Source organism: Carcharhinus amblyrhynchos, chromosome 11 (genome assembly GCF_965287045.1).
Source record: "Carcharhinus amblyrhynchos chromosome 11, sCarAmb.v2.hapA, whole genome shotgun sequence".
NCBI lineage: Eukaryota > Metazoa > Chordata > Chondrichthyes > Carcharhiniformes > Carcharhinidae > Carcharhinus > Carcharhinus amblyrhynchos.
The window spans coordinates 56,882,729-56,902,463 of record NC_137334.1 but is presented as its reverse complement, the minus strand read 5'-3'; the positions used below and the strand labels follow the sequence as shown (position 1 = coordinate 56,902,463).

The following is a 19,735-nucleotide window of genomic DNA, read 5'->3' as shown; positions in this document are numbered from 1 at the left end:
CACTTACAATTCCTTCCACCTCCATTCTCTCCATTACATCTTTGTGTGTTCCCAGGATGCATATCAGAGGTGGAAGTAGCCTGCTGTCTTCCACACCCTGTCGCCTTCAATGTCCTTGGTGGGCGTCCTCTGGAGGGTGGGGACTTGAAGGGCCTTGACCTACTTTTGGCTGGCACTGGAGTTGCTGTGTTACACTGTCCTGGCTGGCACTGTAGTTGCACCAGTCTGAGGAAGGGAAGATTGACTGGTCACTCCCAAGGTCTCCTGGTTTGAAGGCACTGGGATGTGCTCCAGCATATTTTGCTCCTTCCGGGTGCTCATGGATCCTTGGGATAGAAGGGGAGCTGGAGTGAGCTCTAGAACTCTCAATGTTATCTGGCACTGCCAGTCCTGGAAGCCCACTGTTGTCTACACTATGGTGATGAAGGGGTGGCACAGTGGTTCGCATCGCTGCCTCACATTGTCAGGGATCCAGATTCAATTTCAGCCTTGGGTGACTCTGTGTGTGGAGTTTGCATGTTCTCCCTGTGTCTGCATGGGTTTCATCCAGGTGCTCCAGTTTCCTCCCACAGTCCGAAGATGTGCCGCTTACGTTGATTGGCCATGCTAAATCGAGGCCTAGTGTTGGGGAGAATAGTGGGATAAATATGTGGGGTTATGGGGATTGATGTTGGTGCAGGGTCAATGGGTCAAATGGCCTCCTTCTGTACAGTAGAGATTCTATATTTCTCTGAACCTCTCAGCCAGGGCCCTTGGTGACTGAACCGTGCTTTGGAGTTCCCCCATCAAGGATCTGACCTCGGGTCCCAGGCTTTCTGTTGCGGACACCACCCTTGCAGTGTTGGCCTGGGTGCTACACATCTCCTGTGACAGAATGCTTTAGGACTTGTGCGACTGCAAGGCTGAATGGAGGAGTGCCAGTGACAACCCTTTCTGGTATTCTCAGCTCTGCCTTTACATCTCCAGCAGCCGAGGGATGAACATACCCAGGGACTCAGCACTTGGCTGGGCACTGCTGAATGCTGGAATCCAGCAGACTGCCAACTGTCTGATCCCTGGGATGCTCTTGCCACTTGATGTGCATCAGAAGCAATGTAGTACTTATCAGATAGTGACCCAGAAGTCTGTCTGCTGCAATCGCCCACCTGGGTGTGTGTGTCTCTGTGATGGTGGAGGGTATAGGTGTAGTTATGATGCTTCATCTGTGTCTTTCTCCAAGGCGGTGTTGAGGATGGGGTTGGGACACTTCTTGTAGGTAGTCCAGACTCTTTGGTTGATACTCCTGTAAAACAAGGAACATGGTTTTAGTAGATGGTCTGGTAAAGGGTTTGGGCAACACAGAACTCATTTGAGACTGGCCATCTGAATGAAGGTGCAGTGGCACCTCACTTTTCTCTTACAAGCCCACCTCCCTCTCAGCCCAGGCCTGCTCCTGCTCCTCCTCTGCAATCTCCATGGCTCTCTCCTCATACGGAATCAGGATCCTCGATTCGGATCCTCCACCATGCACTTTCTTTCTCTCTCTCCGGTTATGAACAGGTTTCTCCTGCAGGAACACAAATGAGGATAATGTGAGCTGCATTATCATTTTGTTCAGAAGTTTCTGCCCTTTATCTTAAAAATGACTTTAAGATGCCTTTCCTTTCTATGTCACTGCCAGATATCTTGCTGCTTTCAGTCCCCAGCCCTTCAAAATGCAATTCCCTTTTGAAACTTCAGTGCACTTAAGGTTCTCTATGCCCAGAACACATAAATGTGCTGAATCTTGGAGATGCATTTCAGTTCAGCTGTTCCCCTGGTGGACAGGTTTTCACTGTGGGACAAAGAGGAGGGTAGGGAGAGAAGCTACCATAAAATCTATAGATTAGTCACATAGTAACTTTACAACGTTTTGTAGATCGGATATTTTAGTATTGCTATTTTATAAGCATTTCATTCATAAATTGTTTTTTTTTCAATTCTTAAAGGCAAATTTATGAATGTTTCTGGAATAGAAATTCAAAAATGCCGAAAAGTCATAGCACTAGACCGAAATGCTTATGATAATCAACAATTTATATGTACTATTGGAGAAACAGTAAATCTACAGGAAATTAACATTCCACTTACACTGAAAGGTGAGTCAGCAGTGAAGCACTAACTCAAAAAATGACATTTTCTGATAGCTGGTATAAAGATGGAGGAGCATCAACTTGAACAGTAATCTATTCCAGTACAAAAAAAGTACAATAATATTTGTATTGCTGATGAAACTTGTACATTTTAAGAATAATTACGAATACTAATTTACCCCTATGCCTTTAGGGGTGTGCTTGAACTCTTTCATGCACTAAGTTCTCATTCCTACTTCATATTCTCCTCAGTGGGTGAAGCCAAATCAGCAAATTGACCTAGAACCATAACTTCCCTGCAGTGTAGAAAGAGGCCATTCAACCCATTGGGCCTTCACCAACTTTCCAAAAGAGCATCATACTCATCCTATCCCCGTAACCCCATGGATTAACCCCGCTAATCCCCCTAGCCCACACAACCTGGGATACTGTGTGGCAATTTGGCATGGCCAATGCATCTAACCTGCGCACCTTTGAACTGCGCGAGGAAACTGGAGCACCCAGAGGGATCCCATGTAGACACAGGGAGAATGTGCAAACTCCATATAGACAGTCACTCAAAGCTGGAATTTAACCCAAGTCCCTGGTAGTGCTAATCACTGTGCCATTGTGTCGCTGACATATCACAAACACTGGGACTATACCAAATTTCCTTGTCCATAAGTCGGTAATGCTGCAGGCCACCATAAGAAACATTTAAAGAATAATTACAGTAACATGTTTGTTTTTTTTACTCACAGTTCTCTCAGCCAAGCATTGCATGATAGTGAGGGATAGCACAACAGCCCTAATGCTAAGCACCTGATTTTATTACTCCTGATTATTTCATGTCCTTATGTTTCTGCACATTTTTAATCTTTCACTTATCTGAGACACACACTATTAAATCGATTTTGACTGAAAATATAATTAATGTCTTGCCAGCAAATGTTGGCTTTGCTGGACTCTCACATCCAAAGAATGAATACAAAAATACTTTAGCCTTCTTTTTGCAATACATTGTACTTGGAGATTGAAATTTGTTGTACATTTGAGTACTAAAATTGTCAGACATACAGTTATATTGTCTTTTATGTCTGAATAAATGATCATGCTATTATGTGTATATTTCCTGAAAATAATGTATAAATTTGACCTCACAGGTATAGCCTTAGCGCAACTTGACCAAATGAACACAACAGAGCAGGTGATTGTTAAGTGTGCATCCATTATCGGACACACTTTCACCACTAAAATGCTTCGATATATCTTACCTGAAGGTGCTGAACAAAAATTGGATCAATCACTTATATCATTAGTAAAATCACGAACATTTGAGTGTGCATCGAAGACTGAAAGAGGCTTTTCCTCACCAATAGACGATAGTGAAGACACCCATCTCCCACAGTGTTTCTGTGTCCACAATGCAGAATCTGATGATCGTTTATTTGATGAAGAGGGTGAGGAGAAAGGTAAACACTTGGAAGTGTTAAGATGTAATTGCTTTTCGTAAAACTATTTTATAGTGTCTGGAAGGTATTTTTGTATGCCAAGTGTAATCCAACCCAAAAGTATGTATTAAAGCTAATCCTTTATATAACAAGAATGTTACAAATTCTTCTAATCATGCTTAATACCAAAAGGTACAATAATGTACTAGATAACCTGAAGGGGAAGGGGTGATTTTTGATTTGACCAGTATTCGAACATCAAGCAGTAAGTATTTAGAAATGTCTTTCAGTGAATGTCTGTGTTGTTTCATATTTCTCAAGACAATGTTAAAGCAGTGATAATTACTTTTCACCAGGGTTTCAAAGAATTTACTGATGTTGTACTTTCTGATTAATTATATGGGGCGAGATTCTCCAGCCTCCCAGCTGTGTGTTTCCCGCCACTGGGAGGTTCGCTAGGAGTGGGATTCTCTGGTCCCATCATTGTCCATGGGAATTTCCACTGACATAACCCCACGGGTAGGGGTGCAATGCTGGCGAGACTGGAGAATCCCACCAGCATGAACGCCTGGAGAATTCCGAACATAGTGTTTGGAAGTAGAGTCAGATGTCATATCAATAGAGGACTAAATAAAAATTGATTTTCATCCTGTCATGCAAAACTAAGTGATTGAGTGGATAAGATGGTGAGATGGGTCACTGAGTGAGGTAAGTAGGTGGGTGAGGTGGTAAGTGCGTAGGTGAATGAGTGCATAGGTGAGTAGGTAGGTGAGCTGCACGGTGGCACAGTGATTAGCATTGCTGCCTCACAGTTCTAGGGTCCTGGGTTCAATTCCCAGCCTGGGTCACTGTCTGTGTGGAGTTTGCGCATTCTCCCTGTTGTAGTTAAAAGATACCTCTGAGACCAATTGTGAGTCAAAGTACAGCAATTTTATTCAAAAGCTTCTGGGAGATACGCCTAGTACCTAACAGCGGTTCCCCAGGCTTCTCTCTGAACACAAATTAAGAGCACATATTTATACCCCCCCAGTCATGAATGCATCTTCTCATTCTCAGCAGGTTCCCAGGCTGTGTGTTGTCCTCCATTGTGGGAATGTGGCTGCCTTGGCGTTTCTTCATGGTTATCTCAAGGCCGCAATTGTCGGTGCTGTGATTAGCCCTTAACTAACATACAGGCCGGAAAAACAAGTTGAAGTTAACGGGGCCAGTATAACAATTCTATGTTCATAGGTTGTGTAGCATATAATATGTTGATACATGACACATAAGCAGTACATAACAAATATATATGAATATATATTTGAATATATATTTATGGCATGCAAGCTTCACTATGTTAGGCAGAAGTCCATAATATTAAAGACACAAACATAGATGCGAGCTGGGTCAGCTACATTTCTGAATGGACTATCATAAACTTACGTACAACAGCAAGGGCAGCTGCAGTCTTGTTGCCTGGGACACACGAAAACAAGTCTTACATCTGTCTGGGATACAAGAAAACAAGTCGAAAACAAGTCTTACAATACTTTTTTTTAACCAATCTCCAAGTATTACAAAGTTCATTAACTCTTCCCTACTGCATCCCCATGTCTGCGTGGGTTTCTTCAGGGTGCTCTGGTTTCCTACCAAAGATGTGCGGGTTAGGTTGATTGGACATGTTAAATTGCCCATAGTGTCCCTGAATGTGATACTATTCAGAGATAGTGTCCCTGGATAGTGTCACATCCAGAAGGATTAGCGGGGTAAATGTGTGGTGTTGTGGGAATAGGGCCTGGGGTGGAATTGTTGTTTGTGCAGACTTGATGGGCCAAATGGCCTCCTTCTGCACTGCTGGATTTCTGTGAAAGTAAATCTATGAATGGGTAACATAGAACATAGAACATAGAACATTGCAGCGCAGAACAGGCCCTTCGGCCCACGATGTTGCGCCGACCAGTTAAAAAACAATGACCCTCTAACCTAAACCAAACCCTTACCATCCATAAACCTATCCACGGATCTCTTAAACGCCCCCAAACTAGGCGCATTTACAACTGCAGCAGGCAGGGCATTCCAATCCCTCACCACGCTTTGGGTAAAGAACCTACCCCTGACATCCGTCCTATAACTACCACCCCTTAATTTAAAGCTATGCCCCCTCGTGCTAGCTTTCTCCATCCGAGGAAAAAGGCTATCACTGTCCACCCTATCTAAACCTCTAATCATTTTATATGTTTCAATAAGGTCCCCTCGCAGCCGCCTTCTTTCTAACGAAAACAACCCCAAATCCCTCAGTCTCTCCTCATAGGGTAAGGGTGAGTGGGTGAGGTGGTAGATGGGTAGGTGGCTGAGTGGATAGATGGATAGGTGGATGAATGGATATTGAGGCCAGGGAGTAACCAGGTCAGCTCAGGCAGCTAAGTCTGGGGTTAATCAGAACTAGTCAGGGGGGTAGTCAAATAATTGTGAGCAGTCAGATTGAGTGGATAGGGCAGTTATTTCTGGATGAGTCAGGAGATAGGTCGGGGGCTAGTTTCATGTTTCTAAAACTAAACAGTTTTCAATAAGTGTGAAGATGTCTCTAAAAATATTAATAAGTATTCAGTATCAGTTTTTAAAATCTAGGAAAAAGGATCAAAATTCTCAAAGGGTTTGTTAATTTATAATCACTGGAATCTTTGTGATGAACAATGGAACTGGATTGCGCCGAAGAGCCAGATGTAGATTAAAGAGACGGCACAGCAACAACATCAATGTAGCTTCTGCTGTAGCTGCTTTGAAAGAAATATTTTATTGTTTATTCAGTTTGCTTTCCAAAAACTATTATTTTGAATTCTGATTTAAATAAGAGAATCCAGAAGTTGTACAATGACATACGACATGGATCCTAATGTTAAGGTCAGCCTGATGGTGGTCATTCTTCCACTATTTGCACTATTAATTTCCAGCAACTGAATTGTTTCCTAGCCTTCCACTGAGCACCTTACACTGGGTACCAACCATAAAAAGCTGTATGTACACCGTATACCTGGTCCCCTACGCAATGGCTTTGGTTGTGAACACATTTTTAGGACACAATGCTAAATATAACTTCCTGTAAATACTCTGTTCAGGTGTAAGGTTTTTAGTCAATCTCATATGATGTTGTTCACGAAACACAGAGAATCTGCTCAGATTCAAACTACGTAAATGTGTTGAGTTTACATGGAAATTTCAACAACACATCAGGAAATGTATTTTTGCGTTTCAGTCACCTATTTTTTGACAAAGGAAGCCTCCATGAGATTGCAGTCTTTGTTTTGTTAATACCCTCCCTTTTTCCGTCTCTTTGCATTTGCTTCTCTCCCTTCCAGTCTTCTTTTTCTTTTTGTCTCTCTATTTATTGTTCTTCTTTCATTTCAGGTGGGAGATGAGTGGTTGGTGTAGGCTTGCAAGGAAATTGCAGCACTCCTTGGCCTGGTTTACATCCTTTCCAAATCTCAATCATTCGTGCAACCACTATCCATATGCTTACAACTTGCCTCATATTCATTAATTTACTTACTAACTATCTGCTTCCTTCTATTTTTGATTTGATTTGATTTATTATTGTCACATGTATTGGTATGTGATGAAAAGTTTTGTTTCTTCTACATGGCTTTCTCCCATCACTTGAAAGACCTGCTCAACCTTTTTATCAGTCTTCTCCCCTTTCCTCTACCATCATTTAAACCTCCATTCACTCTCTCAATCTTATCCATTTTTGTCATGTGTTTTAAACAAGAAGCCTTCATTTTCAACCTATTATCTTCCCCTTTAATGTCTATTCAAAAACCATAAAGGAGCTGAAACCATCTGAGTTATGTCAACAAACATTGTGAAATTGAGTGCAGAGATCAGAGAGTCTGAGTTGTCAATTAAATAATATTTCCTCTGGAATGCAGGCAATTATAATTAGAATTAGACTTCCCAGTAGATGTCTAGGCTGTCAGCTAAGCATACATAATGAGGCTTGATTGAGAGTTCAGGTATCTATTAGGAAAACAAAACATATGCAGATGGGGAAGATGATGTTGAGGTGTGTGATAGTTAATAGTTTAACTGTTTTTTTCTTTTTTTTCAACTGTTAAGAGAGAGAGCTTTGTTTAGTTGAATCTTTAAACAAAAGATTAATTTGAGGTTTTTTTAATTTAGTTATTAGTACTTATATTTGTATGTATGTGTGTGGGAGAGATGGAAGAGAAACCGGTATCAGAGAAACAGAAATCATCCTGTTGACATTATGCTGTTATGAATGATATGTATCTAAGAGACACTGGTTTGAATTTCTAATACTCATGAGAGTATTACACTCAGAGAAAGGACAAGAGACAGAGTGAGATTAGAGAAAACAATGCACAAATATGGAGAATTTATTTCCTTCTTGTAATTTAATTCAGTACTAGATTTTTTTTTACCATCAAGCAGGTTTCTGGGGAACCTGCTTCAGGATGTAATTTAAAATAAAAAAAACACTTCAACGGTGTTGCGGGAAAGGCTGGCATTTATGGTCTTTGGGAAGTTAATGGTTTCACTCCTTTTTGAACTTTTACAAATCAATGTGGTGCAGGTGCTCCTGCAATACTGTTAGGTAGGAAATCCCAGCAGTTTGGCCAAGCACCAATGAAGGAATAATAAGTCAGGATGATGTGTGTGCCAGAGGTGAACTTAGAGGTGATGGTGTTGCCATGTCCCTTCTGCCCTGGCCCTTCTTTGTGGTGAATTCAAAAGTTAGGGAGAAACCTTGATGTATTGCTGTAGTGTGACTTGTAGCTTGCTTACACTGTAGCCATGATAGACAAATGATGGATTGTTTTGGAGAACTTTATTATTACTTTATATTTTGCATTCTATTAAATTTTTTATAACTTTCTCTACTTACACTGCACATTCAAGAAATTATGTTGATCAATTCAAACACCACATTCATTTGTTTTTTTTTGTAATAGGGAGAGTATAAACCATACTCAACCAGCTTGTGCGTGCAAATCCCTAAATAAAATGTTAACTGTTAGATGTTGTTCCCATGACTGGGCAGCACTTGCTGAACAATCCCAAGTGTGCTAATAATTACACTAACAGAACATTTAAGATTATCAGTCAAGTAGCTCATTTATGTTTACGAGAAGTAACATATTCATACACAGGGATATGTTCTCTACAAGCAGAGAGAATGGTCAAACTTTGTAATTTTTTTAATTATCCAGGAGCTTGGGGAGATTATAGTTCCCATTGGTTTTTGTGATGATAATGTGCTGTTAATATATTTTGTGTTTGAGGAACACTTCTTTATGATACAGTGTCTTGTTACAAGCAATCTGTTTGCCTGGAAGGAACGCAGCAGAGAGTGGAAAACAGGATAATTACTCATTTTAGCCTTGTAAGTGTTTATTTAGCAGAAGGCTTAATGAGATTTTGTTTACCAAAAAGAACCCTTGGGGTGTTTTCTTTATTAAAGTAATGGAAAGATGAGTTAGGTATACAGGGTTGTATGGTCATGTGATACCAGAAATGGAAGGAGCTAGGTTTGTTGCTGAGTAAAACAGCTTTGAGTTCAGTTGCTGGGGAGGGCTGTTTAAAGATAGCAGCCTACGAGCAGCTGTCTCTCAACAAAATTTCTTTGGAAGCTCTAAAGCAGTTAACCCAAGTCAAAGTAAGTATGTCTGGATTTGCTATTTTTAACGTAGGGTTTAAGTCTATAAGTGAAATATTGCTTAATTGGAACTGAATAGGGTTAAGTTAGACATTAAGGGAGGGATTTTATGACCTCTCTCGAGCCAGACCAAAAATTTCCCACCCAAGGTCTTTGGACATTTCCGTTGCCCATTCTTTGCACCTTCCAATTCCATAGTAGGTGGGGCTGCCGAATTCCGGCATAAGAGTTGTTTCTTTTCTTTTTAAAAAGTTATTGAATGGTTAAGATTTAAACTGTTTCATTTTGCTAGAGTTAAACTGTGTTATGAAAATTAACTGTGTTTTGTTAAAAAGATCCCTAATATGTCAGTGGAATCATTCCTGGATTAAAACATCCTTTCCTCACATTAATGCCAAAATAGAAAAATTGTTGGGCTGTCTAGTCTGGTTTCATAATCCTTGGAGTTTCTGACCTGACACCCAAACACATTCTCCACGGCAATGCGCCAGCCAATTAGATTTGGCATACTGACTAATCATCAAGCATTTCTCCTGTAGCACAAGTTGTCACAACAGGTTGAAATTTGACGTTCTTACATTTGACATGATGAATGCAAGACAGAAAAGCTGTCCACGTGCCCCTTTTTTCCAAATTGTGGCCAAAATCTTCCAGCCATTCCTACTGGTGGGATCTTCCAGTCCTGCCTTTGGTGACACCCCACACTGGAGATGCAAACAGTGGGAAAAGCTGATGAAAATGTTCAGACTGGAAGATCCAGCTGCTGGTTAATGTGGGCCACTTCTGCTATCACAAAACATACTGCTGAGAGGTGGAAAATCTCCTGTCTTTTACCCCTAGGTTTCTCTGTTCATTCCAACCCTCAGAATCTTCCCATTTTACTTCCATTTTTTATTTCTCTCCCAAACACTTCACATGGCATGGCACTATGGCACAGTGGTGAGCATTGCTGTCTCACAGCGCCGGGGACCCAGGTTCAAATACCAACTTGGGTCACTGTCTGTGTGGAGTTTGTACGTTCTCCCTTTGTCTGTGCAGGTTTCCTGTGGGTGCTCTGGTTTCCTCCCACAGTCCGAAAGATGTGTAGGTTAGGTGAATTGGTGATGCTAAATTCTCCCTCAGCGTACCTGAACAGGCACCAGAGTGTGGCAACTGGGGATTTTCACCATAACTTCACTGTTGAGTTAATGTAAGCCTACTTGTCACTAATAAATAAATTTTACTTGAAAAACTTACCTTACACAAGTACCTATATAAGCAATGATCATTGGGGCATACCATTTCCAATCCTCCTTCAATGTGAACAGCACAAGTTAATTTTAAACATTTCTGCCCTGTCTGTACTACAGCATGTCCTGAATTTTTGTTACAAATCTTCTATGAGGCAACTTATCAAATACTACCAAAATTTGAATACACCAAAGCCCATATTTTAATGGGAATCAGTTCTTGGTCAGTGAGTTCTGGTGTCAGTTCAAAACTCACTGCATGAAAATGAGGTCTGAGCCATTTTAACCACTGGATCTCACTTCATCACCACCAATCAATTTCCCACTTTTAGGATTGGAGTGATGGGATGGGGTGCAAGAAGCCTTTGGGAAATGACACAACTTCACAAGACCCAGAGTCTGCCAGCCAAAAATGGGTGAGTTGGCAGGGTTGGCTACTAATTGTAATTTGGAGGGAAAACACCATTATGGTATGGACACCGAGATTTAGATCCTTAGAAGAGTACAGTAAGTGGTCATTCAGCCCATCATGAGTGTGGGCCAAAAAGGAATCCAGATTACATGCACTAAGTGCCAGTGTGAAAGATAAAAAGTCCTCTACAATTGCTACACTTCTATTCTCTTATTCAACCATTCTTTTCTTTCCTCAGATAGCTCTTAGGTTCAATATCATGGCCGCATGAATCAATCCTAAATTTGTATTTTATTTATACATAATATAGACATTGAATAATCTCTTTGAATCATCGACACAGCTGTTTTACAGAAAAGAAGAATTAAGATATGAACGCAAACCAATTCCAATGGAATGAAGCATTTTCAAAAAAGTGGGCAACTTAAACATTAAGTTTTTATTGAACAGTATTGGCTAATAAAGTAATACATATTTCTACTTTCAGATTTAGCAAAAGAGAAAAGTGTTGTCTGGAAATGCAAATTGATGAGATTCTGCATTGCCCTTGTGCATGAAACAGCTAATGATTTGTGGTTGAAGGAACAGAAAAAGTCACTTCACACAAAATGCACTAAATTTCTGGAGAATGCAGCTCACAAATGCAACAGCTGTGGAGAAGGTGACTTTATATACCAGCACCGACAAATGGTAAAATTTAATACTTCTGAAAGTGAAAGCTCTTTTCAAAAACGGAGAAGCCTGTATGCTACAACGAGTGGTGCAACTTTTCATAATTCTACTCCTGACAGGGACAGTCAGCAAGGTAATCAAAATCTGCAGGTAAAACACGAAATAATTTATACAAATAGATAGAGATAATAAGCAAGGAATATTTTGAATTTGATCTGACCTAAAAGTCAGAGAGTGCACACTGTTTGCCACTTTTGGACTGTTTAGACTGTTACAACTTGTCCCTAGACAAGGTGCCCTAATTTGTTAAACTTCCTGAACAGCACACCAATTTTGTTATGCGTTCAGGAGAGGATGAATTAGCTAGCTCCTCTTCTTTATTCATCAACCCCGCAGCCCCCCCACCCCCCACCCTCACCCCCTCTCCCCGCTATCCTCCCTACACCCCTCCCCACCCACCGTCACATCACAACAAGATTAATCTGAAAGGAATCCCTCCACCAATCAATAACTTTTTCCAGACCAAATGTATTTACTTTTTGGAAGGTACCAAGTTACCATGCTTTCTTGATTCAATGAAATTGTAAGTTTATTAGTTACTAAAAAAAACCCTATAAAACAATAAATAAAACTAGCACACACATTCGCATACTGATCAAGGGTAAGAAGTTAGATGTTCAGATGAAAGTAAAAAAAATGTGAATCAGCTTTGTCTGTAGTGTAGATAGCAGTACGTTATGGCTGTTAAGTTGGGTGATTCCAGTTGAGCTGACTTGAGCAGTTAGTTTGGAGATACTGGATTCTGAAAAGTAGCCTAAAAACTGTCCAATTTCCTTTAGCTTGTTGTTTTTGTTAAGCTACCTTCCAGCATCAAAGAGACAGATATTCTTTTGCTTGCAAGCTATCTTTGCAGGGGTGACTAGCTGCTGTTTCTGTGTCACACCCACTGGCCTCCCCAGGGACACAAATATCTCATCTGCAATTAGCTTTTTATCCTACTTCCCTGAATGTTCTTGAAAAGGAATGAACAATATGGGACAATTATACCGTCTGAATTTGGCAAAGTGTCAGGGTCTGACTGAAAACATGACATCTCCAGCATCCCAATTCCCATGCCTGTTTCCTTCCACCACTACAAGTAAATGAATCCCACCCCCATAAGGCTCCCATCAGGGTCCATTCCAGCACTGCACCCTGGCATGGTGCCAAACTGCCAGTGCCAGCCTATGCTCGGGCAGTGCCAGAAGAGTATTGCCAGGCCACTACTTGGCCACATTCCTCTCCCCCAGGGGCTAAACTCACCTTCGCACCCCCCAGAGGGATCCCTGTGACAGGTTTACATCTGAGTGAACTTGTTGCAAATCACTCAATGTGGGGGGAATATATGGCAATGGTGGGGGAAAGGGGCTGGTTAATTATATTCAAATGTATGTTAATGTATTAAAATCAGGTTTATGAGCATAAAACTGATTATGTCATTGGCGAGGGGCGGCGAAAATCAGATTTTGTGGTCTTGCCGGCAAGATTTGCATTTTCCAGGTTTCACCAGGTCTTGAGCTCCTGCCACCAATCCCACACACAGAGAGAGGGAGGCTCAAGCTCCACCCGATGCCTTTTGCCCTAGAGTTGATTTTCTTTGAACTCAGGCCAGGAGACGTGTTTTGGATACCAACTGAAATGTAATAATCCACAGCCACAGTAGATTAACGTTCATTTTTTTGCATTTCTTCTATGTCACTTTTCAAGTGCTTCTGTTTGTATTTCTTTTAAAAGCATATGTCTCCCTTAAAAATTTAAATACATCCTTAATTTGGGACTATAATGTGCCACTGTGACAAGAAAAAGGGTAATCTTTTTCTGCAAGAACATTTACTTTACATATAAAACAAGAAAATGTGTTAGCCTAATTTCATAATGCTACAACATAAAGGAGAGCTTCCCAAACTATTTTCCATCATGACCCCATTTTAACACTCGACAATTAACCTGACCCCAGACATTAGCAGAAACAAAATGGTGATAAAGCCGTATGGTAACTTTCAATATACAATAATTAAAGTTTGAGCATTGTAGATGAACAAATAATACGTCAGACTGTTCCAATTCCTGTAGAGACTGATAGCCCTTAAAACAAAGGAATCACCACAACTCCAAGGAAAAGAAAACAGATGGACATGATTTAGCTTCTTAAATATTTACTATAACAAACCAACTAAAATCAGCAGAATTCAAATGTTAATTAATGGGTAAAGGATATTTCAAGTAACAGGGTAGATTTCACTTTAAATAGTCAATACAACAAAAATGCAGTTATAAGCACTGATATTACTTCTCGCATAAATATGGTGCCATGTGCAATCTCACAGTCTTTTCAACTCGGCCTTCGGTATGCAAGATCACTCACTTCCCACTTTCCATCCTTTTTAATTGTATTACAGATATAACACCTTGTAGAAGTGTCTCCTTTGGCCCCTTCAGTTTCAGATTCTGTTCTACACAATTAGATATCTTTCCTTCTCGGTTCTGAGTCCAATTGTAATTTAATATCCAATTAGCTGTCTAATTACTTTTTGCTTCTGCTCCATAGCAACTGCAATCACCTGAGCACTTTTCAGATGTCTAAGGACACATTGCCAGAATTACCTTAAGACTTTGGTCTCAAAGAAGATATATTGTGAAAACGAAGTACAGGCCCCAAAGCACAAGGTTCATCACAACATAAATGTAAAATCTGAGTTTTTAAAGTACTAATTTGTAAAAGTGTTATATACACATAAGTGAATGTTTCCATTCTGGAGTGCTGTTTATCCCACCCACCGCAGCAGTGGGTGGGATATGCAGCACATTTCCTGCAGGGTGATGGGGTGGGTTCTCACAGTCGATTGCACTGATTCATCAGCTTACTCTGAGATCGCCATATTAAATGCCACCCAAACACATATATTCAATTTCTGCAGTCTAGCTGTTTGGGGTGCACATTCTAAATGGCCCCCAGGAGAGAGAAGCCATACACATCAGATTCAGCCACAACACCCTGGTTCCTGGCTCTCCTCAACACTGTCTGTAAGCACAGTAATGTCCACTTCTGGAGGATGGAACCAGAAAGTCCACCAACTTCACATCACCAGCTACTTGTCTTCATTCAAACCAAGCTAGCGCACAAGATGAGAAAGAGATGCCAGGCAGAAGGAGGGTCAGCAGATAGGACCACACTCCCTGAAAAATGAAGGGCAGGGATCATTCCTGTGGCAAAGGTAAGATAAGCCTCTTCCATCAATTCAGTATGGATGAGCCCTCTATTAGTTGATCACATCTTGATTCACAATGAGTGACATGCAATGTTGCATTCTGCCCGCTAATGAATTACATCTGTCTTTTCTCTCTTACAGGCACCCAGTAGAGCCAAACCACAAGTCCAGCCAACAAATCAACCTGAGACTCCAGCCCACCTCGGATGAGGATACTTTTGCTGGAGACCCACTGTTGTGTTCACCCGGACTCTCTGCCAGTGCGGAGACACAGACTGCAATGGATCATAATCCTAGATTAGGCTCAGGGTCACTTTCTGGAGAATACCTCACTGACATGTCTCTACAGCAATTAGAAGCAGTGATAGCCCAAGTCGTTTGGCACTCAAAGGACTGCTGGAAAACAGGCAACTGCTGAGTCTGAAATGACTGCAGCACACATGCTGGAGATGCAACATTAGATAGTGGAACTACAGGCAGAGTTGGAAGAGGCAATCAATTGACTAGAGTGAAGGATGGAGAAGTCCATTCATGTTCTTTCTATCTGATGCCATGGCTCTGGCATGCGAGCACCTCAAAATCAACATAAGAAGGGGACACTGCCATCAAGACTTCCTTCCACCCTCCCCTTCCCCAAGGACATTAGACCCCCCCTACTATTGGCAGTATATCCTCCCCACAGGTGCCCAACATCAGGATCCTCCTGATGGGCCCCCTGGTGGAACACCATTGCACACCCCTCCCCCCCTTGCAGATGGGCAATTAAACTAACAGAAGAAAGAGAATCTATGAAATTCTTTATTTTGAATGTTATTGAGCCCAATAAATAAGTGCAAAGTACAAGGCTGAAGCAATTGCAAGACATCTTCAGCCAGAAGTATTGATGTAATCATGAGGTTTAAAAATTAGAATGTTTTTGGACTATACCATTAAATATAGGGTAAATGAAGGGTCCTTGTGACTGGCTTTACAGTCTGTCTGACAGTAGGTCTTGATGATTTGATTGTTGGAGATCATAGAAAGGCTTCAATTGTTTTACTGCAAACAAAATGCAAGATTTTGCCTGGGGATGATGGCAACTATTTCCAAGTTTACCATGAGTATTGTCTCCCAACATCCCAGGAATCTGTTGATGGTATCAGTCTATAAACAGTTGTATTGTCAACTGTCTATTTATTTCTAAAACGAAAGGACCGCTAATTAGCATTTTTATCTGGATGCAAGATAAAATACAGGATTTACCTGTATTTTATGTTGTTTTGGGGAAGAGAGCATAATAAGGCATTTTTGAGATCAGGTTACAGGCTTCTCTAAAAATTAATGACCAAGACAATCATACAATAGTCTGTGTGATCAACAGAAAGAAGATGCTACTTGGCTTCATGAACTACCACAGCCAGATGTGGGAAGGAGATGGCCTCCAGTCAAAAAGTCTCTCTCATTGTGTGTATGCGATCGTAGATTGGACTGTAGACTCATGGAACTGGCAACTCATAAGTTAATGTGTTTCTATATATTTAAATAAAGCAATGACAATTTTGAAACACATGATTCTGATTATCCTCTAAAGAGTTGTCAAGACAACTCTGTAATCGAATTTTAGCAGACAGTGTCAAAGCATAAATATGAACACCCATGTTGGCACCCTGGGGACAACAGAACTGTATTTTAGCAAATTGTAAATACCTTCAGGAAATGGAGGAAAATTGGCAACAAGACCAGAAATCCCAATGATCATTATTTGAAATACTGCCGTTTTTTGGTTCTACTTCACAATGTCGTACATGTGAACGATACCTTACAGATGGTAATTTCCATCAGCTTGATTTATGGTGAAGGATGTTGTTGCAAAACAATTTAAATGTCATTTTGTTTCATTAGAATCTTATTCAAAGGACATATATCAGAGCACATCTGCTGGACTGGTATCAGACAATTCAAGGAGCCTTATTGCTACCACTGTCTCAAAGCTTTCTGAGCAAGGTAATCAGCAGAAGTGATAGGTACAAATGGAATAAATGGGAGAAGTGGTTAAGATTGCTGAGAATTAGAACTTGAATTTCAGCCAATCTAAATTTTCTTCATTTTTATAATTCAGATTTGAAATGACTTGTCACAATATTAAATATATACAGGCCTGTTGCAGGAATGTACAGTGGGAATGTGTTCCTGCATGACTCTGCAGCAGCATTTTGACGTTCTCAAGCCTTTATGTTTAAATAAGCTTCATCATAAGTGATAACGGTTGAAATGTTTGATTGGTGGATATTTTTTCTGTTTCCTCTTTCCATCCATTCAGGTTGCCAGACACATTAATGTTCAGCCATGCAAGGCGAGTGTATATTGCCCAACGTGTTCAATGGCTGTGGCAAATTCTCCTTACTTGCACGTTTACTGTATCTTTGTGGACTTAGAATTCAGAGCATCTGAATTTTAGAATGAAAATGTGAATTAATGTGGAACACTGATTTGCACAAGAGTTCGTCCCATTACTGGAACACTTTTAACTTCAAGGCTAGATTTTCTTCTATTTTACTTACAGCTGCAGAGAATCAAAAGCCCAAAGCCAAGTCTTTGTTCTAAAATATATTCTAACAGCTCTTTCCTATCAGATGTAATTGAAATAAATAGGAAATAGTTCATTCAGAACCCCTTTTCTCTCAGATACTGCCTGATACAGAGCAACTGGTAAGAGTATACCTAAGAGTCATAGGCACCGTGAGCTTGCTCATCAAAGCTTCCATCCAGCCAGAAGGGACCAAAAGCAGACTAAAGGGAAGTATTTCAATCTATCACTTAAAGTTTCTAAACTTTTTTTAAAGAGTTTTAATCTTTAAATTTTCTTGAAATTATATTTCAATTCTGGTCTGTCAAAAGCATACTGAAGAATTTATGTAAAGTCTTTAGTTGTTAAAAAATGTAATCTGGCAGATCAGATTTTTGCTACCAATGTGGGTAGCTTTAGTCAAGAACAGCACTCTTACATTGCCTGGGAATAATGCTCTCACATCGAATATATCGCTCATTTTGTCTCATTGGTTTCACCTTAAGCTTGGACAGCTTCCTACCCCCTGTTTTTTAAAGCATGCCCGCCCTCCTCTCCATTTCCAAAACCAAGGTCTTCAGTACAGCATGGGAGAGCCTGGGCACCCACTTTCTCACAATTCCAACAATTTCATGGCTTTCCTTAAAATTTTTTCACAGCAATTCTTTCAACCTTTTGAATATTGCAGGTATGTTCCTTCCAATATTGTGATAATTCCCACTTTCTCCCCTCATGCAATGTGCAGGCAATGAACTGTACAGGTACTGCTGACTATGCAGACAGATTATTAAAATGAGCAAGTTGTGTGGATTTCACAAGCAGCCTACATTAGTAATATGTCTCATCAGTTCATTATACATCACCCCCACAGTGCAGATTTTACCAAACTGTTGAAGTTCTAGATCATTGATTATGCAATAATATTAAGTAATTTTTGGCCAATTTCATGGAGAATCATAGCATATTATTTTTAATCTTTCAGTTCCAGTCATTCAAAGTATGACGGTACCAGCTGGCAGGTAAGATGCAATATTATAAAAGTTTTAAAGAGTTTGTAAGTTATTTTTTGATCAATTAAATAACAGCAGTAAACTTTCTCCTTTACAGTCACGATTTAGAATTCATTCAACAGATGGACGCGATTCTCAAAGAATGTGAAGGAAAGAATACACTGTATGCCAAAGACTGTGAATGTAAACAAATAATGGATTCTATTTACTGTGCTCTTGTTCGTCACTGGATGGGAGTTGGAAACGTGGCTAAGACATTCTTTTATCTGCTTGAAACTGCGGCAGCTGCCTTATGTTTATCCAATAACCTAATGGTATGTTTTAAGATAGCATTCATACTCAAGCAATGGCATTGTAATACTATATTTACAAAACCAGTGTTCTTGCAACCCAGTAAGCAATTGGATTCTTAGCAGAAATACCACACACACCTCTCATTATCCTACGGAATGGAAGGTCAAGAGGCTATGCCCTTGCATTGAGTAGCTCATAAAATAATGAGATAGGGTTAGGTTTAAGCTTTGGGTACGAAATGTTTCAAAAAAATCTTTGTTTCAGATTTTGTTCTCGTACAGATGAATAAGATTGAGAGAGTGGTATTGTGGTAAGAGGATAGAAGTATAAAAGCGCCAAGTGGCAATCAAAGTTAAGAGTTATAAACAGAAACAAGAATAAGGAACAGGAGAGTAATGTCCACCTTCACTCTTTAGTTGCTAACAACCCAACTATAATGGAGACAGTTCAATGGAAATGAAAGTCAAGCGGGCTCTACAATGAGTGGGTGTACTACCCCATTCCATTGGTGTACCGCCAAAGTGGCAAAGTTGAAAATTACCCCCAAAGAAGCTTAAAATTGTGGAATAAAAATTGGAACTAGGACAGGAAAGTTTAAAAACAGGGTCTTCAAGGAGAGGAAAACCCTGCAATACAAAGGAATTTGGATTCAAGTGTGCATTATAACATTGAAATGAATGGAAAGAAAACATATGTGGTTCCTTACATGGGCATTCAATCTGTTTATCATTCAGTCCATGTTGCTTCCATATATGACTCTCTCAACTACAAAGTAGATGCACCCTTCACCCATTAACCCCAATCCCTTAACTACTAGATCAGTTGCATGGATATGAAAAGCTGCATTTCAAGCAAAATTACATTTTTAAAAATGATTTTAAATATAATTCTTTGTGTCATTTTTATTTGGTTCTTTGCCATTATCTATTTAGGTAATAAGTGGGTTAAAAAAAAACTCCATAATGGAAAGTTGGATAGCTCATACAAGACACAACATTTTATATTGTCACAATATAAATGTTGTGATAAGATGAATGCTGAAAATTTATTATTCTATTTATTCACTATCTCCATTAAAAAGCATGGCATACTAGAGAATTAAGATGAGGAGAGGTAATCATAATTAAAGAG

At 40.1% G+C, this 19,735-nt stretch overlaps 1 protein-coding gene across 1 annotated transcript in view; it reads left to right on the top strand.

The window, feature by feature from the left end:
• LOC145349719 (adenylate cyclase type 10-like) overlaps window positions 1–19,735 on the top strand; it is a 164,835-nt gene that overhangs the window by 83,712 nt on the left and 61,388 nt on the right. Inside the window, exons 18-23 of the mRNA XM_080198257.1 lie at window positions 1,968–2,117; window positions 3,254–3,562; window positions 11,323–11,640; window positions 16,637–16,738; window positions 18,283–18,319; window positions 18,408–18,624. Coding sequence (XP_080054383.1) covers window positions 1,968–2,117; window positions 3,254–3,562; window positions 11,323–11,640; window positions 16,637–16,738; window positions 18,283–18,319; window positions 18,408–18,624 — 1,133 coding nt within the window. The remainder of the gene's footprint in view (window positions 1–1,967; window positions 2,118–3,253; window positions 3,563–11,322; window positions 11,641–16,636; window positions 16,739–18,282; window positions 18,320–18,407; window positions 18,625–19,735) is intronic.